We start from the raw sequence: 24,744 nt of genomic DNA, 5'->3' as shown, positions 1-24,744 counted from the left end.
GGAGACTAAGTCCAATTTGGTTGAGAGCTTCTGACGGGAGAAAATTTGATTTGTGACATGTGGATGTTAAACTATGAAATTTCTTTTGTGTGTGGTTCCAGGAATCAGAGCCCAGAGCCTTGTGCACACTGGAAAAGCATCAAGGCACACTCTCAGCCTGATATTAAGCGTTTAAAAAAATTCCATGGTAATGATGATTAGATAGATTATAGTCTTGCGGTTCATGTGAAATCAAGGCTGCTTTATTTTGATTTCCTTGTCTGTGTCAGAGCCTGGAGCTATTTTGGAGGGGAAGCATTTTCATATGAAAGCAGTTTTCACCCAGACATGCCTCATACCTTTCTTCAGCACAGATTTTATTGAGGGAGGAAATAGAGCAGCAGCTGCCCCGCCCCTTCCCCATTGTTACTGTCATTTGCTGCTTCAGTGCTCTAAGGGGTCTTTGGAGTTTTGCTTGGAGTAGTGTTTGGTTTACGCAAGGGGCTGCCTGTGACAAGCAATCATGAAAGCCAGTAAATCAGGCAAGCAACCTGATATACAATGATGAGTTTGTAAGCCCCTCCCTCTCCTTCTCTCTCTCTCTCTCTCTATCCTGCCTAGATTTGGACTTCATCTGACTGGGGTGACAAAGAAATGAAGAGAGAATAGACATACACAGGGAAGCTGGGATTGGGCGGGCCATGCTCACTGGTGGAGCAGCACCAATTACTCACCAGCCTGGAACCTGGCATTTTTATTATGTACAGCTCTGGGGGACGGGGTTAGCTAGTCTTGGTGGAGGGTAGGCCAGCAGTGGCAGGCTGCTCATCTGGGAGAAGGAAGCTGTGGCTGCTAGTTTTATATTGCCTGAGGCATTGGGGGTCCTTGACCCATACCAAACACTATACGCAAGACTTCATCTGCTCTTTGAACTCAAGGCTTCTTCATAGTCCCATGCCTGTTTCTTCCTCTCTCAATCTCCCCCTTCCCTTTTCCCTTTTGAGTCAAGGTGTCATGTGGCTCAGGTTGGTGTGTACTTGCTGTGTAGCCAAAGATAATCTTCAGCTTCTGAGCCTCTTGCCTCTGCCTCTGGAGCAGGATTAAAGATGTGGACATCATGGTCAAGTTACTCAATGTTGGGAATTGAGCCCAGGAGTTAATTCACATTAGCCAAGCGCTCTGCCAACTGAGGTACACGCTCAGTACTGTTTTGTTTGTTTGCTTGCTTTTTGAGACTGAGTTTCTCTGTGTAGTCTTGGCTGTCCTGGACTCACTTTGTAGACCAGGCTGGCCTTGAACTCACAGAGATCCGCCTGCCTCTGCTTCTCTAAGTGCAGGGATTAGAGGTGTGTGCCATCACACGCAGCTGCTCAGTACTATTGTAATGTCTTATTTTGACAATAGATTTTTTTTTCTAGTAATTTATTTTTTATTTTATGTGAGTTAGTGTTTTGTCGATATGTATGTCTGTGAGAGAGTATCATATCCTCTGGTACCGGAGTTACAAATGAAAGACCCCAGCCTCACCCTAAGTTAAACATAGCTAATGCCATTTTGTGAGACACCACTGTTTTGTAAAACTCTGAAGGCCAGATGAGAAACTGGAAAATTACTGAGAAATCCTAGCTGTGTCACCCACTTGGGATATCTGTGGTCAGGCTGCCCCAGTCATACTAAAAACAGTTTGTGTTAATCACTCTCATAGATATCTGTGAGACTGTTTCAGCTAAGATAGGGAAAAACAAAATAACAGGTGGTGGGCCACGTCAAGGGGTCATCATAGCCCCCTTGAACACCCAGTTCCTGGAATCTTGGTGCCCCTGCCAAACTTTGACGCAAATTGTGGTCTCGTGTAAACGTACCAATCAGCCCCCTGTAACCATGCCTCTCGCTTCTGTACCAGTGCTTCTGCTCTAAAACCCTATAAAAACCCCAGCTTCCCATCTAGGGGGCGCGGAAGTCTCCCGAATGACTTTTCGCCCCGGGTACCCGTGTATCAAAATAAAAGCCTCTTGCTGTTTGCATCCGAATGGACTCGTTGTTCTTTGGGAGGGGGTCTCTCTGACGGAAGATACCCTCCGGGGATCTTTCACAAAAAAGTTGTGAACTGCCAAGTGGGTGTTGGGAATTAAACCCTGGTCCTTTGGAAGGGCAGACCATGTCTTAACCATTGAGCCATCTCTTCAGTCCCTGACAATAAAAATTCTTACCATATTTCTTTGTCCTACCCCCACTCCCATCCAAAGACTCCAGCACTAAAAGGGGAGGGGCACTAGAGATGCAGTTTATATAGCTCTGAGGCAGTGTTTGTCTAGCTTATGTAAAGCTCTGGGTTTGATCTTTACTGAAATAATATAAAATAATAAATACCTTAGGCTGTTGAGATGGGTAAAAGAAGCCTGCCACCAGTTCCACCCCCAGAACCTACTTACCAGGAGGAGGGGAGCCAACTCCGGAAAGTTATCGTTAGACCTCAGCAAGTGTGCTATGGCATGAAGGTGTCCCTTGGCTATGCATGAAGTATGCGCATAGCGATACTGTGTCCTGCAGCCTTGTTCACCACCTCCATGGGCTTTCATAGTTACCTTGTGTGTGTGGATTCTTTATACCTTTCTGGACACAAGATGGTGTGATCGGCTAGCCATGGTGGTGATTTTTCTTCCTTCTTTTCTACCTGGGTGTGTTTTCTGGTTCTGACCACCTAATCGTCCAGGTTCCCATTCCTTGAATCATTTTAGAGGAAGTGGCTGAGCAAAACATCCTTGTTTTGTTCCTGTCTTACCCCCTTAGTGATGGTATCAGCTGTGTTTGTTCATAGGTATCTAAGACCTTTGAGGAAGTTTCCTTTTCTCCCAGTGTGCTAAGCGCTTTGTCAAAGAGTGTTGTTGAATGTTATTGATGCTTTCCCTTTGCTTGGTGAATTGCTTTGTCCCTTTGGAGCAGGATATTTATTTTTATAGATTTATTTTATTTTATTGTGTATTAGTGCTTTGCTTGCACGCATGTCAGTGTTTTCCTCACAGGCCAGAAGATGGTGTTGGATCCCTTGGAACTGGCGTTACCGACGGTTGTGAGCTACCATGTGGGTAGCTCACTGGAACTGAACCCTGATCCTCTGTAAGGGTAACTAGTGCTGGTAGCAGCTGAGCCATCTCTCCAGCTCCCCAGCCCCCTTTTGTTTAACCAGTTGGAGAGTTGTACGCTTAGATTTTTCACCAAACCTACTTTATTTAGGGTTCCTTCTTTTTAAAAATTATTTATTTTATGTGCATTAGTGTGAAGGTGTCAGATCCCTTGGAATTGGCAATATAGACAGTTGTGAGCTGCCATGTGGGTGCTGGGAATTGAACCTGGGTCCTTTGGAAGAGCAGACAGTGCTCTTGACCACTGAGCTGTCTCTCCAGCCCCTTATTTAGGGTTCTTAAACACCTTTACCTCCCTTCCAACCCTCAACCTTAGGTAGGGGACTAGTAGGGAAAAGGGCTATAGACCTGTTTTATCTACTTCCTGATGATTAGGGTCTACGAGTCTTTCGGGGATTATCAAACTCAGTCGTCAGGACACCAGCAGTACAGTCCAAAGGCCAACACCAAGCAGCAGCATGAAGTCAGGGAAAGCCACAAGACTCAGTTGGATTGCCCCAAGAAGTTCTCTGGAACATCCTTTCTGCGAAGTCAAGTGTTGACTATGAAGAGCAGTGCAGCGATGTCAATCTAAAAAGGGACCCCTCACCGTGTGTGGGCCTCAGTGTATCTCTTCTTAGAGTTCACCCATGGATGTTCTCAGCTGGCCAAGGTTATACCCCTCACATGTGAGGGCTCACAGAAAAACATCATGTGCCCTCTCACCAGCCAACCTCCAGCAAAACATCACATGACCAAACTGAGTCTTTAAGAAAACCAGAAATTTCCACGTCTAAGAGTCATTTATTTTTTTTTTGTTCCCAGTAAGGCATCTTTTTTGATGGCTTTATGATAGCCAGCCTGTAACCTTTTGTGCTCAGTACTGAACTGGGACTGGACTTTTAGTCCTAAGCAATCTTATTGATGTGGAGTTCCTGTTTTCTCTCTAGTTAACATTCCCCATGATATTTTAAAGTTGCTTTAAATTTGCATTCAGCAAACTACACTTTTTTGGTATACATTTCTATAAGATTTTTTTCTCTTTTTTTTTGAGATTATAATATAGTTATGTTTTCTCATTCCCTTCCTCCCTCCAAAGCCTTTTATACACTCCTTCTTGTTCTTTTTCAAAATCATGGCTTCTTTTTTTTTTTTTTTAATTAATTGCTGGTGTGTGTGTGTGTGTGTGTGTGTGTGTGTGTGTGTGTGTATGCGTGTGTATGCTTGTATATGAATCCCTAGCTATAACCTGCTCTGTCTGTATAATGTTACTCATATGTATGTTTTTAGGACTGAACTTTAGGTCCTGGATGACCAATTGGTATGCTCTTGTCTGGAGATGACTATTTCTCCCACCCCAGCTTTTCTTAGTGGCCTGTAGTTCTCTGTGTAAGGCTGAGGCCACATGGGCTCTTCCATTCACTTTGGCATGTCTGTTGGTGTTGTCCTCATTCTGCTCAAGTTTAGGCATTCATATTGGTAAGAATTTATGGGTGTAGCTTCTGACATTCCGAGGAGACACAACCTCACAGCAAACTCCCTGATTCTCTTGCTCTGACTGTCTTTCAGCTCCCTCTTCTGAAAGGTTACGTGAGCCTTAGGTGTAGGAGTGTTTTACGGTTGTTTGCACTGGCACTGGGCTCCACAACTCTGCATTGTGATTGGCTATGGTTTTCTGCAATGCTCTCCATCTACTGCAGAGAAAAGTTTTATTGATAATGGGTGAGGACTACACTTATCTGTGGGTATCTTTATACCCACAAATATTTAGAATGCAACCAGGGATTATGCTGGTTTGGTACAGTGACGGTTGCAGGTTCTCTTCCAAGATCCATGACTTCACTGGCACCAAGTAGTTGGCTATATTTTCAGTACCGGGAATATTTCCCGTCTTGTTGAGAGGGTCCTAAGTCCAATTAGAGAGCTGTTGGTTACCACTGAGGTAACTGAGGGATGTATGCCACTACTGTACCCACAGGGTTATCATGCCACGCTGGCCCATTGCTGTGCTCATAAACATCATGGCTGAGTAGGATTGCTGTTTGCTTTCCTCCTTTCCATGCTTACTTGGTGCCTTCTGACAGTCCTCATGGAGGAGGTGTGGAGGTCAGTTCCAGCTCAGGGGTCTCTGACTCCTGTTTCTGAAATGTGTTCAGCAACAGAGATTTACCTTCCACCCTTGCCCTGCCTCACTTTTGAGACACGGTCAAATGTAGCTTGGGCTGACTTCAAACTTGTTATCTAGGCAAGGATTGTGGCTTTTTTTTTTTTTTTTAAGATTTATTTATTTATTATGTATACAATGTCAGTCTTCACGTACATCTTCAGGCCAGAAGAAGATACCAGATCTCATTGTGGATGGTTGTGAGCTACCCTGTGGTTGCTGGGAACTCAGGACTTCTGAAGAGCAGACAGCGCTCTTAATCGCTGAGCCATCTCTCCAGTCTGCCTAGGATGGTTTTAAACTCCTGATCAGCCTGCCCCCACCTCCCAAGCACTGGAATTACAGCGTGCCCCATCACACCAGGCTCCTTTCAGAAGAGTTTTTAAAAGGGTCTCCAAACAGTAACACGCCCCACCCCAGATCCCAGTGTGCAGCTAGTACAGGAGCTGTGTGGCTGCTCTTGGTTTTCCATTTCACCACTCTGACTGGAATACTGTTATCAAAACCCTTGTGTGTAAAAAGGTTGGGTAGCTGAGGATAGCCTTGAATTCCTGGTCCAGTTTTCGCCACCTCCCAAGTATTGCGATTACAGGCCAGAAACATTTGAAAACTTTATTGTATTGCTGCCATTATCATTAGTGTGTGTATGAGCGCATGTGTGCTAGCATGTGGGTGTGCTGGCTTTGGGAGGGTCAACTGAGGCTGACATGCCTGCTCAGCCCCTGCGTTATCCACTGAGCCATCTTCTCGGCTAGATATTTCTCTCTGTCTGTCTGTCTATCTATTTATTTATTTTTGAGACAGGGTCTCACTTTGGTGCTCAGGGTAGCTGAGGACTCACTATGTAATCCGAGCTGGCCTTGAACTTTCTGTATAGTTCTTCTGTCTCAGCCTCCAGAGTGCTAAGTTCAAGTCTATGGTCTTGTGTCACCACATCCCGTTGAAATCCCAAAATATTTCCTATCTGGAACTTTTACACAAATTTGCCAATTCCTCCTCCTCCTCCTCCTCCTTCTTCTTTTTTTGTCTTTTTTATGGTTTCTAAAGATGCTGTGATGGAGCAATACAGTGTCATTTTGCACGCATGTTTTAATGGACCGAGTCTCCCTGAGTACAAGTGCTAGGTCTTAAGTGTTGATATTTGTCATTTTGAAAGATATTACCAAATAACGAAGCTCAGCTGGCTTATACTCTGTCCAAGGTACACATGCCTCAGCCTGTTGCCCCACAGCCTCCACTGTTAACAACTTGACACTGCCAATCTGATAACAGAAACACGCTGTTCATTGTAGTCTGAGTTTGCTGTTCTTGGATTACGAATAAACGTTAGCATTTTGGGTCTGAACAGTTTTTGTTTTTAATTAATTAATTAATTAATTAAACATCAAATTATCGGCCAGTCAATCAATCCATCAATCAACAAACAAGCAAATTAATACATTTTGGAAACAGGGTCCCACTCTGTAGCCCAGTCCAGCTGGAACTGGTGCCTGATCTTCCTGATCCAGTCTCCCAAGCGTTGAGGCTACAAGCAAGAGCCACCATCACTCCTGGATTATTTTATTTTATTGACTTATCTTTGCTGGGTTGGGGACTGACTCCAGGGTGACCAGCATGCTTAAGAAAGCGCTTCATTATTGAGTCACCTTTTAAATTCCCCCTGGGCAAATTTTCCCTGTCCAGTCCACTCAGGAAGCGGGAGTTGGCCTCTGGTGGAGGGCTGGCGGCGGGATGCAGGGCGTGGTTCGGCGGGAGGCTGAGGCCCTGGACCCCCCCACCCCCACCTTCCAGCCCTCCCTCTTCCCTCTGTGGTCTGGGAGCTCCGCCCAGAGTCAGCCTGGGGCTGGTCTGGGCGGAGCACGTGGGTCGGTGGGCGGAGCCGAGAGCCTCATTTATTCCTGGGCGAGAGGAGCGGACGCAGCAAGCCGCGGGTCCCAGCATCAGAGAGAGTGGACTCTTTCCCGAGTCCCGCAGCATGAAGCTCTCCCACGCGCTGGCCGCCCTGGGCGGCGTGCTGCTCTGCGCCTCCGGCCTCTTCGCCGCGTCCGGTGAGTCCCTCGCACCGCCCTTTGGGCCTCGCCCCTCTTCTGCCCGCCGCTCGGAAGTTCTCAGCGGCGCCCTCCCTCCACCCTTACTGTTGACAAACTTGAGCCAAGCCTAGGGGACCCCCTCCGGGGCTGGGGCTGCTCCCGGATGGCAGAGGCGGACGTGCTCAGCCTCTGCGCGCTCTGCGCTGGGGCCTTGGGGTAGTGATAGTGGCTTGTGCACAGAGCGGTGACCCTGGACACCCAGTGACAGCCGTGCCTCCCCGGGGTTGTGATTTACACATAACAAAGGAATCCGCTGCGTCGTGCCTCTTTGCAGCCTCTGTAAAATGAGGCCACCGGACTATGCCTGCTCTCTAGAGTCTAGAGGTACATGCCTGCAGGTACATCTGCAGCTAACTTTCCCCGCAACTCTCTCGCGAACCTGCCTGGCTGGAGAATCCAAAGAACTTTTTTGCGCCCCACTTGTTGAGCCGATGTGAGAGACCGGGCTGTAGGTGGGGCCCGTCAGGAACGAGAAAAGGGCTTCCTGCCCCTGACTGGCCTTGGCCGGCTGCTTTATCTTCTCTAGCCCTCCTCCTACGCTCGGAGGTCCCTGGTAGACATTTGGGCCGCGTGCAAAGTTATGCTGGAGAAAGCAATGCCCACATGGGGCGGGGTGAGCTCAGGAGCTTTTCAGGCAGCCCTTCCGTCTTTTTTTTTTCCCCCCCATAGAAATGGGACTGGCTGAGGCAGGAGACATCACCCCTGGGCCCAGCTCTGTCGGTCGTGTTAGCACAGGATCTGACCTAGGGCACAGAGCTGAAGGCATTGGGTGCCCCCAGCTTTCACGAACTGGCAACTCCTGGTCCCTCTACTAGGCTGCAGAGATGCTTGGATCTCCTCTGAACCTTTCCACTCCTCCCCTCTGCCCTCTTCACAACCTTCGCCCTGGCCAAATGTCCCTGGGACAGTTTCCGGAACAGGACCCCAATTTGTAGAGGTGCTGGTGTCTCACAGGCAGTTGACCAGCCTCAGTCTCCTTTCTGTTTTCTTCTCTGGAGGCTTGGTTTGATCCCACGTGTAGCAAAGGCTGGAAGAGGAGCCCTTGTTGGGACAGGATGCCTTGGCCATTCCGGAGCTTCCATGTGAGGCTGACTGTGCCCTTCCAGGTCAGAGGGGATTAACCTGCTATTTAAAGCCAGTGACTAATAGTTCTGCGGCAGCGCCTTAAGATCCCCAGGCCCCTGCTGAGGTGGAGTTATGTGGGCTGGTGCTTGTTAATGGTGTCACCAGCCTCCAACTTGGGAGCCTGGGCTCCCCGGGGCCTTGAGCTTTGAGGAGGGCCCTTGTGCCTTGGATGGTTGACTAGGAGGAGAAGAGATATCTTAGGTTTGATCCCAGTGCCAAGTTTGGGGTCCAGTCTAGTAGAACGCCAAGGTCCGGCAGAGGACCCTCCCGTCCAGCAGACCAGTGTCAGGGGACCCTGAACAGATGGGAGTAAGGTGAGCTTTTGGGGTAGGGTGCCTCCAGTCCCTGTCTGGGCATGGAGGTGGGGTGGGGTTTGCCAGTCACTTGGCTGAGGTCTTCAGATCACAGGCCAGGTGATCTCAGGCCCAGCCTAGCCACCCTCCTCCTGTGTTCTCCGTCCTGGCTGACAGTGCACAGCTGTCACCCAGGGCTCTCCAAAAGCTCTGGCATCTTTTTTCCAGCCTTCCTCCACCGCCTCAGTCAAACTCACCTGCTTGCTCCTGTTCCCTCTGCCCTCATGTGCTTCCTCATCATTCAATCTGGGAGCTTCATCAGCTGCCGCCAGACCTCATGCACTTTAGGGGACCATCAGCCTTCTCGTGGGACTTTCAGCCTTCCTCCTTTCAAACTTCAATCTGCAGAGAGAGAGAGAAAGAGAGAGAGGCAGAGAGAAACAGACACACACACAGACAGAAGACAGGGAGGGAGGCAGACACATACACACACACACACACACACAGAGAGAGAGAGAGAGAGAGAGAGAGAGAGAGAATATGATATGACTGGGACTTGTTAGCCAATGCTGGGGCAGCATACAAAGTCTAAACTTGTCATTCTTAAAGTCCTTCTCTTTCTGGCCTAAGTCCAGCCACATCTGCACCGTTCTCCAACATACCGTGTTCTCAGTGTATCTGCTTCTTTCTCTCTAGAATATTATTTTCTTATTCCTCAGCTTGTCACCCCCCACACTCTGTGATATATATGACATGCATATTTACTTCATTGTCTAGCTTGTGTGAGCCTGAGTGTATTGTATGTGCAACACTTGCTTGCAGGAGCCTTCAAAGGTCAGAAGAGGACACCAGATCCCCTGAGATAGGTGGTAGTAAGCCACCATGTGGGTGCTGGGACCCGAAGCAGGGTTTTCTGCCAGAGCATTATGTGCTCTTAATTTCTGAGCCATCTCTCTAGTCCTGTCTTTAAGGTATATTTTATCTTAAAAATAAAAAAAAAATGACGTACACATGTCTCTGTGCGGGTGTGTGCATGTGAGTATAGGTACCTGAAAAGGTCTGGTTTCAGACCCCTTGGAGCAGGAATTACAGGCAGTTGTGAACTACCTTACCCGGGTGCTGGGATCCAAACCCCAGTCCTCTGGAAGAGCAGCAAGTGCTCGCAGCCTGAGCCAGGCTTCTATCCTCGTGCGTTTCATTTTTGGTAGTGCTGGGGATTGAACCCAAGGCCTTGCCCATGCTAGGGAGGTTCTCTATCATTAAGCTATATGCTTAGCTGGCTCACTGGCTTCTTGAGGAGAGGATAACAGCTAACTTGGCTCAGGAGTCCAGCGTGTGCACGTGGTAGCCAGACCCTGTAAGGGCTTTTACCAATCAATCATGTTTGAACTGTGGTTACAGGTGACCTCTGTGACCCCAGCCTGTGCCTGAATGGTGGGACCTGCTTGTTGGACCAAGACAATAATGTCTACTGCCTCTGCCTTGAAGGCTTCACGGGCCCCGTGTGCAACGAGACTGAGAAAGGTACCTGCTCCCAGTGGCCTGCCTTCCCCTTCTCTTCCCAAGTGGCTAGCCTTTGTTCCAGTAGAAGCTCCCAGACACTTGGAAAAGCCAGCACTTTTAGTATCTGGGCAAATCCATCTTCTCATCTGAGGATGGATCATTTGAGGCTGGACCCTGTGTTGTCTTTTGGACTGTTCTCAGCTCTTTTCTTGCCTCCAGGTCCCTGCTCCCCAAACCCTTGCCACCATGGTGCCAAATGCCGGGTGACTGAGGGCACACAGCGTGGAGACATTTTCACTCAGTACATCTGCCAATGCTCTGAGGGCTACTCAGGCACCCACTGTGAGATCAGTAAGTACCAGGGGTCTCTTGCGGGGCGTGGGCACTTGTGGTGAGGCTCCTCTGTGGAGACTGAGGACGAGTAGAGCTTCAGTGAGCATCTTCTTGTCTAGGACCAGGCTTCAGGCCTAGCTCTCTCTTGGGACTTTAGGTCAGGCCTAGTGTTGGGGAGTGTGGTGACCAAGGTCATGGGAATGCCATTTCCTGAGTCTGTAAGCCGGAGACATACAGTGTCAGAGCAAAATCTTGGGACTTCTTTTTTTTTTTAAACAAATAAGAGAAAACAGGCATGTTCTTTAAGTAGGAGCCCAGACCAGCTCAGAGAATCATGTTTGGGCCATGGCTGACCTATGGTCTTTTCACAGAGGTCAGGGAGGAGGGGGAGGCTTGGCAGGCTGGGTTGTCCTGTGCTGTAGGAAAGCTAGAGGCCTACCTTATGGGGAGAAGCTGACCCTGTCTGACCTGTTTGACCATCCCTTTGGGCTCCAGAGTGGCCTGGACGAGTGCCAGCTAACATTGCTGGCAGTGGTTCAACATGCTGCCCCCAACTCTGCCCCAAGCATACCAGGGTTTTTTTTTTTTTTACCCTCTGTCACATGGGAAGGGTTGTGTTCAGGCAAGGGAGGGAGGAAGAAGTGGAGAGAGAGTGTGTGTGTGTGTCTCTGTGTGTGTCTGTGTGTGTGTCTGTGTCTGTGTATTAGGGGTCTAGTTTCCAGGTCAGGCATTGGACATCCTGGGGGGTGGGAGCGGGTGGCTTCTTTTCCGCTTTCATGTAGGTGTGTTGTTGGGCTGTGAGGTTTGCTGACCTGTAGAAGAAAGACAGCTGGGTCAGCCATGTGGAGGCTGGGCCCCAGGATGGGAGAATGTGGACAGAGTGCCTGGAATGCTCCTCTTCAAGGAGACAGACCAAAGGCCTGGTCTTTGAAAGCTGGGTTTAAGCCTGATGAGTTTGAGATCCTTGTGGGGAGAACGGGAGCTCCCTGGATTGCCAAGGCAGCCTGGGTGGGGCCAGGTAAGCCTGCTAATTACCGAGTGGGAGCCGATCTAACCATGGTGTATCTGTGTGGGAATTAGCTCTGTAGGCTTCTCTCTGGGCTGCCAGGTCTAGAGTTGGCGCTAGGCTGGATGGTGGCACCCGGAGCAGCGGGTAGGCGGTGCCCACACAGGCTGCAGGAGTGAGGCGGTGGAGGGACCTCATTCTCCTTTGTTCATTATGCTGTTTCTGGTGCCAGTACAGAGGCTGTACCTTTGCATTCCTTGGTGGTGGGTATGGTGGGTGTGAGGCACCAGCAGACTGACCTGGCCCAGGTCCTGGGTGACTCTTTGACAACTTATCCTCTGTCACATTGGTAGTCCCTGCTCAGCATGGGCCTACACTGCTGGAGTGCTGTACGTTATCCCTGGGTTTCCCTGGCAGCAGAAGCCTGGACACACACACACACACACACACACGATGTCCAGAGGGGTGGGAAGGTCCTCTTGTCAACAGGCCTGATGACTGTCCTGAGTTTCTGGTGTGCTGTTGCTGGTGAGGCAGATGTGATGTGGCTGTGGCTGGGGACATGTTAACGCATGGGTGGATGGGTAAGGGCTTGGTGCTCAGAGGCTCAGAGGATGTGGAAGAAAGCCGAATGGTGTTCATGCACTCCCTGGAAAACTGTTGCTGGGCGGGATTCCAGAAAGCACCGCGCAGAGTCAGGGTGTGATGTCAGAAACCTATAATTGGAACTGAGGCAGGAGAAATCACAAGTCCCAGGCCAGCGTGGGCAACTGAGGGAGAATCTGTCTCAGATCAGTAAGGCCTGGGGATGCAGCTCAGTGGCAGAGCTTTTGCCTAGCTTGCTCAAGTTTAATCCCCAGCTCTGCACATGCTCAGAAGATGAAGGAGAGACTGGTTTGTGTGGCTTACCTTTGCTGCTCCATACTATCCAAGACAGTTCCTCTCCCAAACCACTCCTCCTGGGTGAGCCAGGGCCGGGGGTGCTGAGGAAGAGGTCATGCTGGTCTTCTCTCCTCCCAGAGAATGAGATCATCTACAACCTGGAGGAATACTATCAGCCCAACACAGCCGACCCCACCCCGGCCCCCAATCCTGGTCTTTCCAACCACCTAGACTCCCGTGAGTTAACCCTGCTGGTCCCTTCTCTCCGGTGCCTCCCATGCCATCTTCTCTCCCACTTGATGTCATCTGCTCTGCGTGAGGGTCTGAGACGCTCTCTGTCTTTCGGTCCTCACCAGAGGCCGCATTGTTTTTTTTTTTTTTTTTCTTTCTTTCTTATCTGTGTTCCTCATAGCTGGGCTCTGGAACTTGGGATTAGGCCCCTGATGGTCGCCCTCTCCCTACAGGTTGCTCCACAAAGCTGGGCATGGAAGGGGGCGCGATTGCTGACTCACAGATTTCTGCCTCATCTGTGTATGTGGGCTTCATGGGTTTGCAGCGCTGGGGCCCGGAACTGGCCCGTCTGCACCGCACAGGGATCGTCAATGCATGGACAGCCAGCAACTATGACAGCAAGCCCTGGATCCAGGTAGGAAAAAGACCCAGGGCAGGGTGATAGGGGACACAGAGAGAGGTGAATGTGGCCGCAGTGGGGGCTCAGGATGATAGGTGACCCTGAGTGAAGTATCTGTATATGGAGGGCAACTTTGGGCCTGGAGCAGGTAGGTGGAGCATGAGGGGAAATGACCTTCTTTAGATGGAGGGGGTTCAGCACCCACAGGCCTCTCTCTGGAGGCCTCTCCGGAGGGTCTTGGCACTCACACGGGCTTTTCAGAGCACAGGCTCTAGAACCTCAGAGGAGAAGGAACTAGAGAGGTAGCCAGTTGGATTTGTATGGAAAGAGCTGGATGACGAGGGCACTGCTTTTCTCACCCGGGGTCCAGGTGAACCTTCTGCGGAAGATGCGGGTGTCAGGCGTGATGACGCAGGGCGCCAGCCGCGCAGGGAGGGCAGAATACGTAAAGATTTTCAAGGTGGCTTACAGCTTCGACGGACGCAAGTTCGAGTTCATCCAGGATGAAAGTGGATCTGGGGACAAGGTGGGCCTGAAGAGGGGCTGCTAAAGTCGGCATCCTTAAGAGTCTAGCGCCCACCAAGAAGCAAGAGAGACCCTGAGAGATAGGGTGGAGGTGAATCTTCAAGCGCCCCTTGGTACCTAGAAATGTCTAGACCCCAGTTCATGTTCTGTGTTTACAGGACCTCATTTTACCTAATAGATACAGATGGAGACTCAAAATAGTGCCATACCCTGGTAGGGGTGGTGGCCGGGATCTGGGCTGCATTCTGACCATTTCAGGACTACAGTGTGCAGTTGTGAAGATGTAATTACTAAGTGGGCACCTTTTACTGCACAGATACATACAAGTCTGTCTTTCTCTCTGTCAGGAAATTGCTGTTACCATAAAATCTCTTGAGAATGTACACAGAGACACCCTGAATAGCCCTGTGTGATCAGGGGTTTATACCTGGGTTCTGTGATGACCAAGAGAGGGTTGAGAAGGATGCTGTCAAAGCAAGGGCTGCAGGCTGAGTCCACATGGGCTCTGTGGAGTCGGTTCTTCCAGGCTTCAGGCCTCTCAGGTTTGAAGAGGAGGAAGTCCCAGAGTAGGCTGGCAAGCCTGCTTCTTCCTCCAGCCCTACCCCTCCCTTCTAGGAGTTTTTGGGTAACCTGGACAACAGCGGCCTGAAGGTGAACATGTTCAACCCCACGCTGGAGGCACAATACATAAGGCTGTACCCTGTTTCGTGCCAACGAGGCTGCACCCTCCGTTTCGAGCTCCTGGGCTGTGAGTTGCATGGTGAGTGCTGACATGTAACTTCCTCCGTCCCTGCGTTGTGAGCTGTTCAGAGTCCTTCCCAGGAGTTCCTGTCTGCCAGTCCATTGCTCTGGGCGTTTTGGATGGCCATTTCACTTCTCGGTATTTCTGCTTATTTTAATTCCTGGTGCTTCTAGAACAGGCAGCGAATTCCACGATGGCAGGGAACTGTCTGTTTCCTTTGTTGCTGTACTACCAGGGCCTCAGACATGTGGGTGCTTAGTAAATCTTTGATGAGAGATGAATGAATGAATGAATGAATGAATGAATGAATGAATGAATGAATGAATGGACACGCAGATGCATTATTCATCCAGGATCCCCGGCTGGGAGGTGCAAGCATAGTACCTTCCTTTCAAGCATCAGCTACCCGCTTTGTTAAGTCGTGCAGGTGCTTCTGGGACCCTAGAGCATAGAGCTTCTACAGATAAGGGGACCATAAAGGGACAGTTTGCTGCTGAACCAGGGAGAGTACCCTCTGGTGAGGTCCTTGTGATCAATACTGCCAGCTAGTTAAAGGTCCACTGTCTCTTTTTGAGGCTTTTCTCTTTGCAGCCACAGTGCCCTCTGCTGGCTACATGGGGTGGAAGTGGGGCTGGCTGTGCTGGATTAGAGAGCTCAATCTTCATAAGCCCGCCCTCACGCCCTTCGGTGCTTCCTTTGCTTATCAATGGCATTGTTTCCTGTTACTTCATTTTAGATACCACCCAGTACCACCCTGAGCTGAGCTCTGAGTCCCATCGGTTTGTTTTTCTTCCCTCCAAGTGCTAGCAGCTCAGGCTTTTTGAATGCCAGGCACACATACCACCACTGATGCTCTCTCTCTCTTTCTTGCTTTTGAGACAGGGTTACTTTACATAGCCCTGGCTGTGCTGGAATTCACTGTGTAGTGTAGACTAGGCTGGCCTTGAACTCATGGCGATCCACCAGAGTGCTGGGATTAAAGGCATGCTTCCTCATGCCCAGCCCCAACCCCCCCTTTTTAAAGTATGGATTTAAGCTAATATGCTCCCGTAACCAAACTTGGGGTCACAGTCTGTACCACAAGAAATCCAACTTGGCCTCCTGGCCTCAAGGACTAAAATGGCCAAATTAATAGTAAAAAGTGGAAGACATTTATTCTATGTAGCCATATGAGGGAAGACGGATCTCCTCAAGTCCATATTTGGTGTCCTGAAATGAGTTTAAAGTTTAAATAGAGGGCCAGGGATATGCACATTTAAGCAGTCCTGCCTGAGATGTGGACCCGCCCCCTGCTGACTCACCATTGTCTGGGCTGCTGTCTCATCCTGGTCGGGCAAGTTGTTAGCATGTATGAAATCTTTTTCCGGATGGCACATTCCCCTTCACGTGCCCTTCTCCCAGCGTGGGATTCCTGGGGAAATTTGCATTTCTTGGTGTCCATTGTTTCAGTAGTCTGATAGTCAGATGGAGAGACACAAGTGGCTCTTTAGAATATCAATTTCTGCCAGGAAGTTTGTCCTTCTTCGAGGGCCATTGCCTTTTTTTGCTTCATGTGGCTTAGTATCTGGCAAAGGACGATCCAGGTCAGGCCTGGCCACTGCTCCCTGGGATCTCCCAGCTTTCACTGCTGTCTTAGCCTGAGGCCTTTGCTTCTTATAGTTGCCAAAGCCGTGAAGCCACGAGCCGTATGAGGCTCAGAGTGGGGTGAGCTAAGCCTCACACCACGGAGAGAACTGTGCCATCTGCCTCCCTCTTTGCCTGGCAGCATAGTGTGTGTAGGCTGACGCCCAGGTGTCCTGGGAATCCACAAGCCTCCCCACACCGGGGTTGTTATTTTTAGCAGACAGTGTCTTTTGTGACTTAACTATTTAATTTAGACATTTCATAAGTTTCCCCCGAATACTTAGATCCAAGGAATAACACAACTGAGGCCTTTGACTTCATGAAATTTGCATTCTCTCAGGGGAGCCAGAGGTGAGATTAGCAATGGTGGGTAAGATGGGTCAGTGGTCAGAAGGCCCTGCTGCTTTTCGGGAGGACCTGGGTTTGGTTTCCAGCACATACACCAGGTGTCTTCACAACCATGTGTCAGGCCAGTTCTGGTTCCTTCTTCCAGCCTCTATGGGTACTGCACGCACACAGTGCTTATACATACACTTGGGCACACATAATAAATAAATAAATGAAGAAAGAAAGAAAGAAACAGAAGAAGGAAGGTCAGCTAGCAGCAAGAACGCTGAAGGAGGAAGTGATAGTCGGGGGGGGGAGCAGTGTGGGGACTCCAGCTGGAGAGCCTGTCTCAGGGAGATCTTGGAAAGAATATTTTAGGAGGAGAATTGCAAGGATAAAGGTCAGGGGCCTGTTGAAGGACAAAAGAAAGCCATTGGGGCTGGATCCTAGAGTGTGCGGTAGAGTCCCAACGGTTCTTGAGTCTGGGGTGAGGATTGAAATCAACAAACCAGCATAACCAACAACATATGGGACCTCTCTGCGAGGCTCTAGTAGAAGCTAGGCGCCTTGCTTTATTCCAGACTCCTTTTAAGTCAGAGCAAAAACACCTCAGCACAATGAATGAATTTACAAGGAAGTCAAGCAAAAGGTGTGACTTTGACAAGACATTCTACCTGCTGTCTCAAACAAAAGGAGATAGACTCGGTGACTTAACACTGACTCCAGTGAAGGCCAGGCGAAAGCAGTCTTTCCACTGAGATATAAATAACAAAACAGCCTGGTAGACCAGAAGCGGCTCCCAACAGGTCTCCCTTTTTTATATTTTAAAAATTGACCATAACTTAAGAGCTATGGAGCAGAAAATGTTTTAGGTTGTCTCTCTTAGAAGATATATTCTCACCCATCATTGGTACATGAATTCCATCATTCATGCCCTGTCTTAGGTTGATTATTTTTTTAGAGAGATTTTGCCTGTCTTGGACTACCAACCTCCGCTAGGGTAGACACTGGGGTTTAATCTTATGCAGATCAGCTCAGCTTTAACATTCTAAAAGGCGTTCAGGAAGGTTTTAGTTGTTACTAGTAGGAGACATGCTCCTAATAAGAGTAAGAAGCCAAGTCCAAATAACACTCCATAAAAGTGACTTAAAAGATGACCCCTTATGTAAATACCAAGCTTGAGAAACATTCACAGGAACCATAATAAAAGACTGTCAAACAATCAGAACCATTTGAAAGCTTAGAAATACAGTTTGTTAGTTTACATCGATGGCAAGAAACATTAAAGTTTGAATCTTGTATAAAAACGTAAACATTTCCACACAACAAAGCATAAGGAAAATGTACATAGGCAGTTATAGAACCTCCCAAAAGTTTCTGTGGCAACCTTCCAAATATAGGTCTGCTGAAAACCAGAATCAGACCAAAGTCCCATAGTCAGTCCTCTTTTCCATTCTTCCTGATTTTGTTGAGAATTGTTCTCATTACCAGATTAATCAAGTCCAATCACGTTGTATAAGAGGTTTCTCTGCATAACATCTCACAGGAGTAGAATGAAACAAAGGTGGGTCAGGAGCATAAGCCCAGTGCAGCTTTCCGTTCACCATCAGGACAGAATTCACCATGGTCAGGAACATCCTCCTTCCGGGGAACAGCTCCTGCAAATTGCACCAGCCTCTCTGGGATCCACCTGGCTCCTTCTGTGTCCTTCAGATAAACACAAACGTGCCCTCTTCTCCATATTAATACAGGGTCAGGGCCCTGCCATATTCCAGTAATCGGATCTTTGCATTTTATCTTTGTTATTTGGGTGCCACAATCAATCAGCTGCAGGACAGCCTTGTATATCCACATTCAAAAATTTTAAAATAAAGAGAGCATGATTAAGATAATTCTGTGGTGTTGGGGGATACAACTCCGCTTTTTTTTATTTTTTGCAATTGGTTCTTAAGAGATCTGTGGGCACTTTCAACAATTCCTTGGCCTCGAGGATTGTATGGAATACCCGTTTTATGACTTACAAAAACACTGAAAAGCTTGACTAATATATGCATTACCATTATCAGCCTTTATAATGGAAGGAATACCAATTGTAGCAAAACACTTTAAACAATGACTTATAAAGTGTTTGGGGCTTCTCCTACTAAGAGAGTTGCCATGATAAATCCTGAAAAAGTATCAATTGTTATGGGAACATATTTTAGTTTTCTAAATTCTGGGGTATGAGTAATGTACATTTGTTGTTTAGAATGGTTTTAACCCTAGGTTTTAAAGTAAGTTAACTTTATGTTACAGATTTTACTCATACCCAATAACTAATAATCTATAACCAAGACATATTGAACATGGTAAACTTATACCTTTAAGACAGGCAGACAAAACACCTTGCTACTTGTGAATCCTATTTTTTATGACTATAGAAGCTTTGTAGTAGAATTAACCATTAGCTTTTTTACTGGAAAAACTGAGAGCTGCCTTTTTTTTTTTTTTTCCTAGCCTTAGCATGACAGTGCTCAGCAAATTCTAGCTTCCATAACAAATGATCTTTTCCTGCTAAACATTCTCTTGCTAATTTCATCTGGTCCCCTGGACAGGAGGCCTCAGTAGGCAAGACTCTAACAGAACATGAGTAAAAGGTGCTGTAGGACTATATTGAGAGCATGCAGTTTTCAATTCTTGTATTTGTTTACAAGCTCTAAGTGCAGGGACTTTCAGCATATTATCCTGTCCATCAGTTTGCTCAAGCACTGGAAAACTATAAAACTCAAGTTATATCTTCTTTAAATTTTTGCCTAGATTGTTTTTTTTTTATTTTTCCAACTCTGCAACCTCATCAGGATCTAAGTTATTTTTAAAGTCTTTTTCTAACAAGAAATTATTATCATTTAGAAGGGACATATAACTATTCTGGAGGAGCTGATGGTCTAATCTTATTTTGTCTCAAAGCCTCCCATCTTTTTACCTCTATCTCTCTAAGCCTGAAAGTTTCACTTTCTCAGTTCCATGCCACATATACAGACTATCTCTAATTAAATTCCATACAAAAAACCACGAGGCCATTGCCTTGTCCCATTTTTACTCTCGGATTTTACTCATTGCTCCCTTTACAATTCGATCTTGCCAACACTCTCGGTGTCCTTTATTGCTTCCCTGTATCTCAAGCCCCACATTGGGCGCCAAATTAATAAACCAACACACAACACATGCGAGTTTTCTGAGAGGCCCTAGTAGAAGTTAGGCGCCTTGCTTTATTCCAGACTCCTTTTAAGTCAGAGCAAAAGCACCTCGGCACAATAAATAAATTCACAAAGAAGTCAAGCAAAAGGTCTGACTTTGGCAAGACATCCCGCCTGCCGTCTCAAACAAAAGGAGGTAGACTTGGTACCTTATCACTGACTCCAGTGAAGGCCAGTGAAAGCAGTCTTTCCACTGAGATCTGAATAACAAAACAGCCTGGTAGACCAGCGGCTCCCAACAGGATTCGTGGAGGGTGATGAGCTCCATGGGCCAACCATTTCAGCAATGTCTTCTAACTCCACTCTGGACCTGCTGGTTCAGCCATGAGCAGGTGCTGCAGGGGCAATTTGAGTGAAAACTGTCAGCTATTTCTGAGAGTGATCCTGGCGGGCAGAGTGAGGCGACAAAAGCCATGCTTTGGGTATACACACCAGTAAGCCAGAAACGTTGGGGTGTACCAAGGCTCCCCACTACTTCTTAAGTAATGCTCTTGGGAAGGGCACGGAAGCATCCCCGAACTCCAGGAATTCCTGGGTTTCACTAGCCTGCAGGTAGCTGCTGGAGGGTAGGAGTGTATGCCACAGGGCTTCAAAGGTCCTAGCGTGGGGGATGGTGTCACATTTGGTGTGATGGTCAGGATCATGTGTATGAGATGTTGGTACAGTGAGGTTGTGTGAGGTGTCTGACTCACTCACTTGTGTCCAGAGAGAAAGGTAGGGAGTGCTGGGAGTCTGACCAGGCCAGGAGGTCTCGGTGATCTTCTAGGTACAAGTTGGGGTAGTGATAGGGGTCAGAGCTGATGGCTGGCAGCTCTGTAGTGAAGAGACAGAGGAGAGCAAGCAAGGGTTAGACAGCAGTTGGCCTTGGAAGGCAGATAGAAAGTCCAAGAGGGTGCCAATTGGGGTATGGTGGCCTGGTACCTCCTGTTTGGGAAGCTGAGGCTGGAGGATCTTTTTTATTATTTTATTTTATATTTTTTAAGGTAGGTTTCTCTGTGCAGCCCTGGCTGTCCTGGAAACTGGAGGAGCCCTTGAGTGCAGGAGATCAGAGGCTGGGTTGTCACTCACTAACAGTGCTTGTAAGAAGCTGTGGGTTTGGCTTCCAGCACCATATAACCTGGGCATGAGGGTGCTCTCCTGTAATTCCCTCACTGGGGCAGTGTAGGCGAGGATCAGACATTCAAGGCCATCCTGGACTGCATAGTAAATTTAAGCTAGCCTGGGCTACATGAAATAATGCCTCAAAACCCAAACCAAACCCCAAACCAAAATAAAAGCAGTTAAAGAACCACAGTCCTTTCTCCTTTACTGTTTCGTACCTACACATACTGGTGACTGTCCTTTTGCCCACAGGGTGTTCTGAGCCCCTGGGCCTGAAGAACAACACTATCCCTGACAGTAAGATGACAGCCTCCAGCAGTTACAAGACATGGAACCTGCGTGCCTTCGGCTGGTACCCCCACTTGGGGCGGCTGGACATGCAGGGCAAGATCAATGCTTGGACTGCTCAGAGCAACAGTGCCAAGGAGTGGCTGCAGGTGAGAGTGGGCGGGATTTGTGACCTCTGCGGGGCCCCACCTTCTGCTCTGCAGAGGGTTTCCTGAAAAGTCTCCATTTTCTTTGCCTTTTCTTTCTTCCTCCCATGCTTCCCTTTTCCTCTTAATCCTGCTTCCACCAAGGCCCCCACATGAAAAAGGGGTGTGAATACACACACACACACACACACACAGAGAGAGAGAGAGAGAGATGCAGGAGTAGCGCCTCCCTGTGGCAGCATGGAAGGATGGCAGTGTCCTTTAGGACTTCAGCAATGCACGGATGTTCTCCCATTCAGTATAACTGGGAAATCTCAGCGGAAATGGAAAACCAGAGGGAGGGTTGCTGATAGGGAAGCCGAGTCCTGGCCAATTGTGTGGGGCTTACCTGCTGGTTTGGGGTGAGCTGGGCTTATAGCCTAGATCTGGGGCTGCATGTCCAGGACGGTCAGGGACAATGACAAACACTTGTCTGTAGGTGAGAGGTGCTTAGTTGGAGTTGGTTTCATTAGGATTCACCTGCTCTTGGGCACTCTCTCAGGACCTTGTGGGGCTCCAGGAAGCCTGACAGCTTTCAGAAGCCATTTCCTCTCCTGCAGACTGTGGCCTCTCCACCTGTTCATCATACCCCAGTATACATCTGATGCAGGAGCTGGCAGGGTTGGCCAAAGCCCGGATCTCTGAAATATACTCCACTGAGCTTTACTGTGCTGGAGTTTGTGTGTGTTAAAGTGAATTATTTATGTGCTTTTATTTATTTCGTACTTCACATTTTTTGTGTTATTGGAGGTAGAACCCAGGGCCTTGGGCATTCTAGACCAGTGCTCTGCCACTGAACTATATCCCCTGTCCTTGGTACTTTGAGACAGGTGTTGCTATGTAGCCAGGCTTCATAGCTTTCAACTCTATCCTCAGCCTCCCAAGTGCTGGGGTTAGAGGTGGGTGGCATCATACATGGCTTTATGTTCATTTTGTGAATGAGTGTCTTTGTAAGGTTTGCTGTGATAAAACACCATGACCAAAAAGTAAATTGGGGAAGAAAAGGTTTATTCAGCTTACAATTCCATATTGCTGTTCATCACTGAAGGAAGTTGGGACAGGAACTCAGATGAGGCAGAAACCTGGAGGCAGGAGCTGATGCGGAGGCCATGGAGAGGTGCTGCTCACTGGCCTGCTCCCCATGGGTTGCTCAGCCTGCTCTCTTACAGAGTCTAGGACCGCCAGTCCAGGGATGGAACTTCCTGCAACATGCTGGGCCCTCCCCCATCCAACACTAATTGAGAGAATGCCTTACAGCTGGATCTTAGGGAGGCCGTTTCTCAACTGAGATTCCCTCCTTTCAGATAACTCTAGCTTGTGGCAAGTTGCCTGGTCAGCACAGTGAGGAAATGGGCTAACAGGTCATCCCCACTGTGTCTGCCTTTACACCTTCCCGAAGAGGCTTGAAGCTAGAACGTTGTTGTTTGTTCCTGTAGGTTGACCTGGGCACTCAGAAGCAAGTGACTGGAATCATCACCCAGGGGGCCCGTGACTTTGGCCACATCCAGTATGTGGCGTCCTATAAGGTGGCCCACAGTAATGACGGCATGAAGTGGACCATGTATGAGGAACAAGGGACCAGCAAGGTGGGAGTCTCGTCTAGATGCGGTTCCTGGGACACTGTGGGGTTCTGAGGGGTGGGGAGGTGGCAGGCTGTGGGGTACTCCTGACACTCCAGTTGTTTCCAGGTCTTCCGTGGCAACTCGGACAACAATTCCCACAAGAAGAACATCTTCGAGACGCCCTTCATGGCTCGCTACGTGCGCATCCTTCCGGTGTCCTGGCATAACCGCATCACCCTGCGCCTGGAGCTGCTGGGCTGTTAGTCCTTCCAGCCCAAGTGACCAGAGTGGCCAGAGGCTGAGGGGCCTCGCGTCCCTGCCTCCCGGGTCCTGCTGCCTTCTGTGGCTGACTGCCTTCTCAGCCCTCCCTCTGATTGTACAGGGGCCGGAGACAGGGGGAGGGGTTGTCAGACTTGCCCCTCACCCTGTAGCCTCCACAGGCCTCCTGCTAGCCCCTTTTCTCAGGCATTCTGGGGGAGTCAGATAGGTCTGAGATGAATAGGGAAGAAGAGCGAAGTCGGGGTACGTGAGCTATCTGTACCAACCACCCCAAGTCCTAACCTTCCTGCTAGGGGTCGACTCAAGGCTAAAGGGACCTCTGGCTCCCCGCCCCGCTCTGCACACCACACATTCCTCCATTTTCCATTCCGGGAAGAAGAGGCCCACGCCTGCTTGCTGCCCCTTGGGTCACCAGATACCACCTCTTATCTCCCGAGACCCCTCTTGACCCTTGCTCTGCCGCCTCGGATGGCAAGGGCACTGGTGGGTCTGGAGAGACAGGTGGGCTCTGGCTGGTTGGCAAGCTGGCTGTGGGGCCTCTGCTGGCTTGCTACCCAGGTTAACAGGCAGATTCCAAAATACATTTGTGTTCTCCACTGGAACTTCTGTGCCTGCCTCCTCATTGCCCTGTCCACCCCAGACCGCCCGGTGCTGCTCTCCGCACCCACCCCCACCTCCACCCCTGTCCTCCAGAGCCCAGCACTCTTGTGTCACTTGCCAGATTGCAGATAGCTTAAGAGCAGGAGTGGGAGACTGTGGGTGGGGTGGGGTTAGGAGTCGGTTTCCTTCTCCTCCAAGCCTGATGCACATCTTCCCCTGTCTCTCTACATCTATATACTGCCCTGGGTCTGGCCTGTGGCTGGCGTCTGGGGAAGGGTCAGGGAGGGCCTGGCAGAGAGGTGGCTCCTGTGAATTCCCCTGCTCCCTTCCCTCACTAAGAAGGTGGGTGAGGCCTGGCTACTGGTTTCTCCTTTGGGAGTTTTCATTTTCTTTGTAAAAGGAGGGCTGGACTGGAGACTTTATTAGAAGCCCGGTTTGCTTTATCCAGCAAACCTGGATTTCAGAAAAAGAAATGGGCTAGGTGGTGGGGTGGGGTGGGGCTGAAGGGAGGCAGAGTAGAACGGAAGGAAGGGGTGAGGTGGTGCCAAGTAGGATTATGGGCAAGAGCATGCTGATTCCTGAAGGCCACTGGTAGAAGGAAAGGGGCTCTCTGCTCTGCAGGGGACCATAGGAAGTGGCCAGTGGAAGCTATGCCCTGGTCTTCTGGAGAGGGTTGGCTGGGGGAGGCAGATAGGTCTGAGATGAATAAAGGGTGTCGGAAACGACCACCTTTTTCAATATTTCTGTCCCATGAGAGCTTCAGGAGCCACACTATGGCTCTCTGGGAAGCAGTAGGGTGGCCGCTTGGCTCCTGAAGGGAAAACAAATAGTTGTATTTAGAATCCCATAAGGGACGCTGTCAGGAAGTGCTGCTTGCTGAGAGCTGTCCACTCTTGCCAGGGCTTCTTGTGGACAGAACAGAGTAAGAGGCTCCGTGGTATTCTCCCCACGAAAGAGACGGGAGACTGCTTGACCCGGAGGGCATCTCAGCCTGAAGCGTTGCTTGGGCATTTCACTGAGTCCTGTGGGTGGAATTCGGAATCTAGACTTTCTGGGGTTTGTTGTCCTCGGTCCTCCTTCCTGGAGGGCACTACCCAAGTCCCTGCTATGGCCTTCCCTGAGGACCAGGACCTGCAGGGGATGGGAGA

At 49.1% G+C, this 24,744-nt stretch overlaps 1 protein-coding gene across 2 annotated transcripts; it reads left to right on the top strand.

Moving 5' to 3' along the window:
- Positions 1–7,168: 7,168 nt before the first annotated feature.
- Mfge8 (milk fat globule EGF and factor V/VIII domain containing) lies at positions 7,169–23,598 on the top strand. Of its 2 annotated transcripts, XM_055623590.1 has the most exons (10): positions 7,169–7,313; positions 10,175–10,297; positions 10,496–10,627; positions 12,636–12,734; positions 12,962–13,143; positions 13,499–13,654; positions 14,269–14,413; positions 20,935–21,119; positions 22,592–22,741; positions 22,844–23,598. In XM_055623590.1, exons 1-10 carry the CDS (start codon positions 7,241–7,243, stop codon positions 22,979–22,981), a joined length of 1,383 nt encoding a protein of 460 aa, XP_055479565.1. In that variant the 5' UTR covers positions 7,169–7,240; the 3' UTR covers positions 22,982–23,598. The 2 variants fall into 2 exon arrangements, with proteins under 2 accessions (XP_055479565.1, XP_055479566.1); XM_055623591.1 differs by lacking the exon at positions 12,636–12,734.
- Positions 23,599–24,744: the final 1,146 nt, after the last annotated feature.

Source organism: Psammomys obesus, unplaced genomic scaffold, assembly GCF_907164565.1.
Source record: "Psammomys obesus unplaced genomic scaffold, mPsaObe1.curated_primary_1811, whole genome shotgun sequence".
Lineage (NCBI taxonomy): Eukaryota > Metazoa > Chordata > Mammalia > Rodentia > Muridae > Psammomys > Psammomys obesus.
The sequence above is the reverse complement of the archived record's forward strand: the minus strand, read 5'-3'. Positions and strand labels throughout refer to the sequence as shown.

Coding starts and splice junctions, on each gene's coding strand:
- Mfge8 (XM_055623590.1), top strand. CDS start 7,241: ATGAAGCTCTCCCACGCGCTGGCCGCCCTGGGCGGCGTGCTGCTCTGC. Junction 14,414..20,934: donor CCTGGGCTGTGAGTTGCATG/GTGAGTGCTGAC, acceptor TTTTGCCCACAG/GGTGTTCTGAGCCCCTGGGC. Junction 21,120..22,591: donor GTGCCAAGGAGTGGCTGCAG/GTGAGAGTGGGC, acceptor TTGTTCCTGTAG/GTTGACCTGGGCACTCAGAA.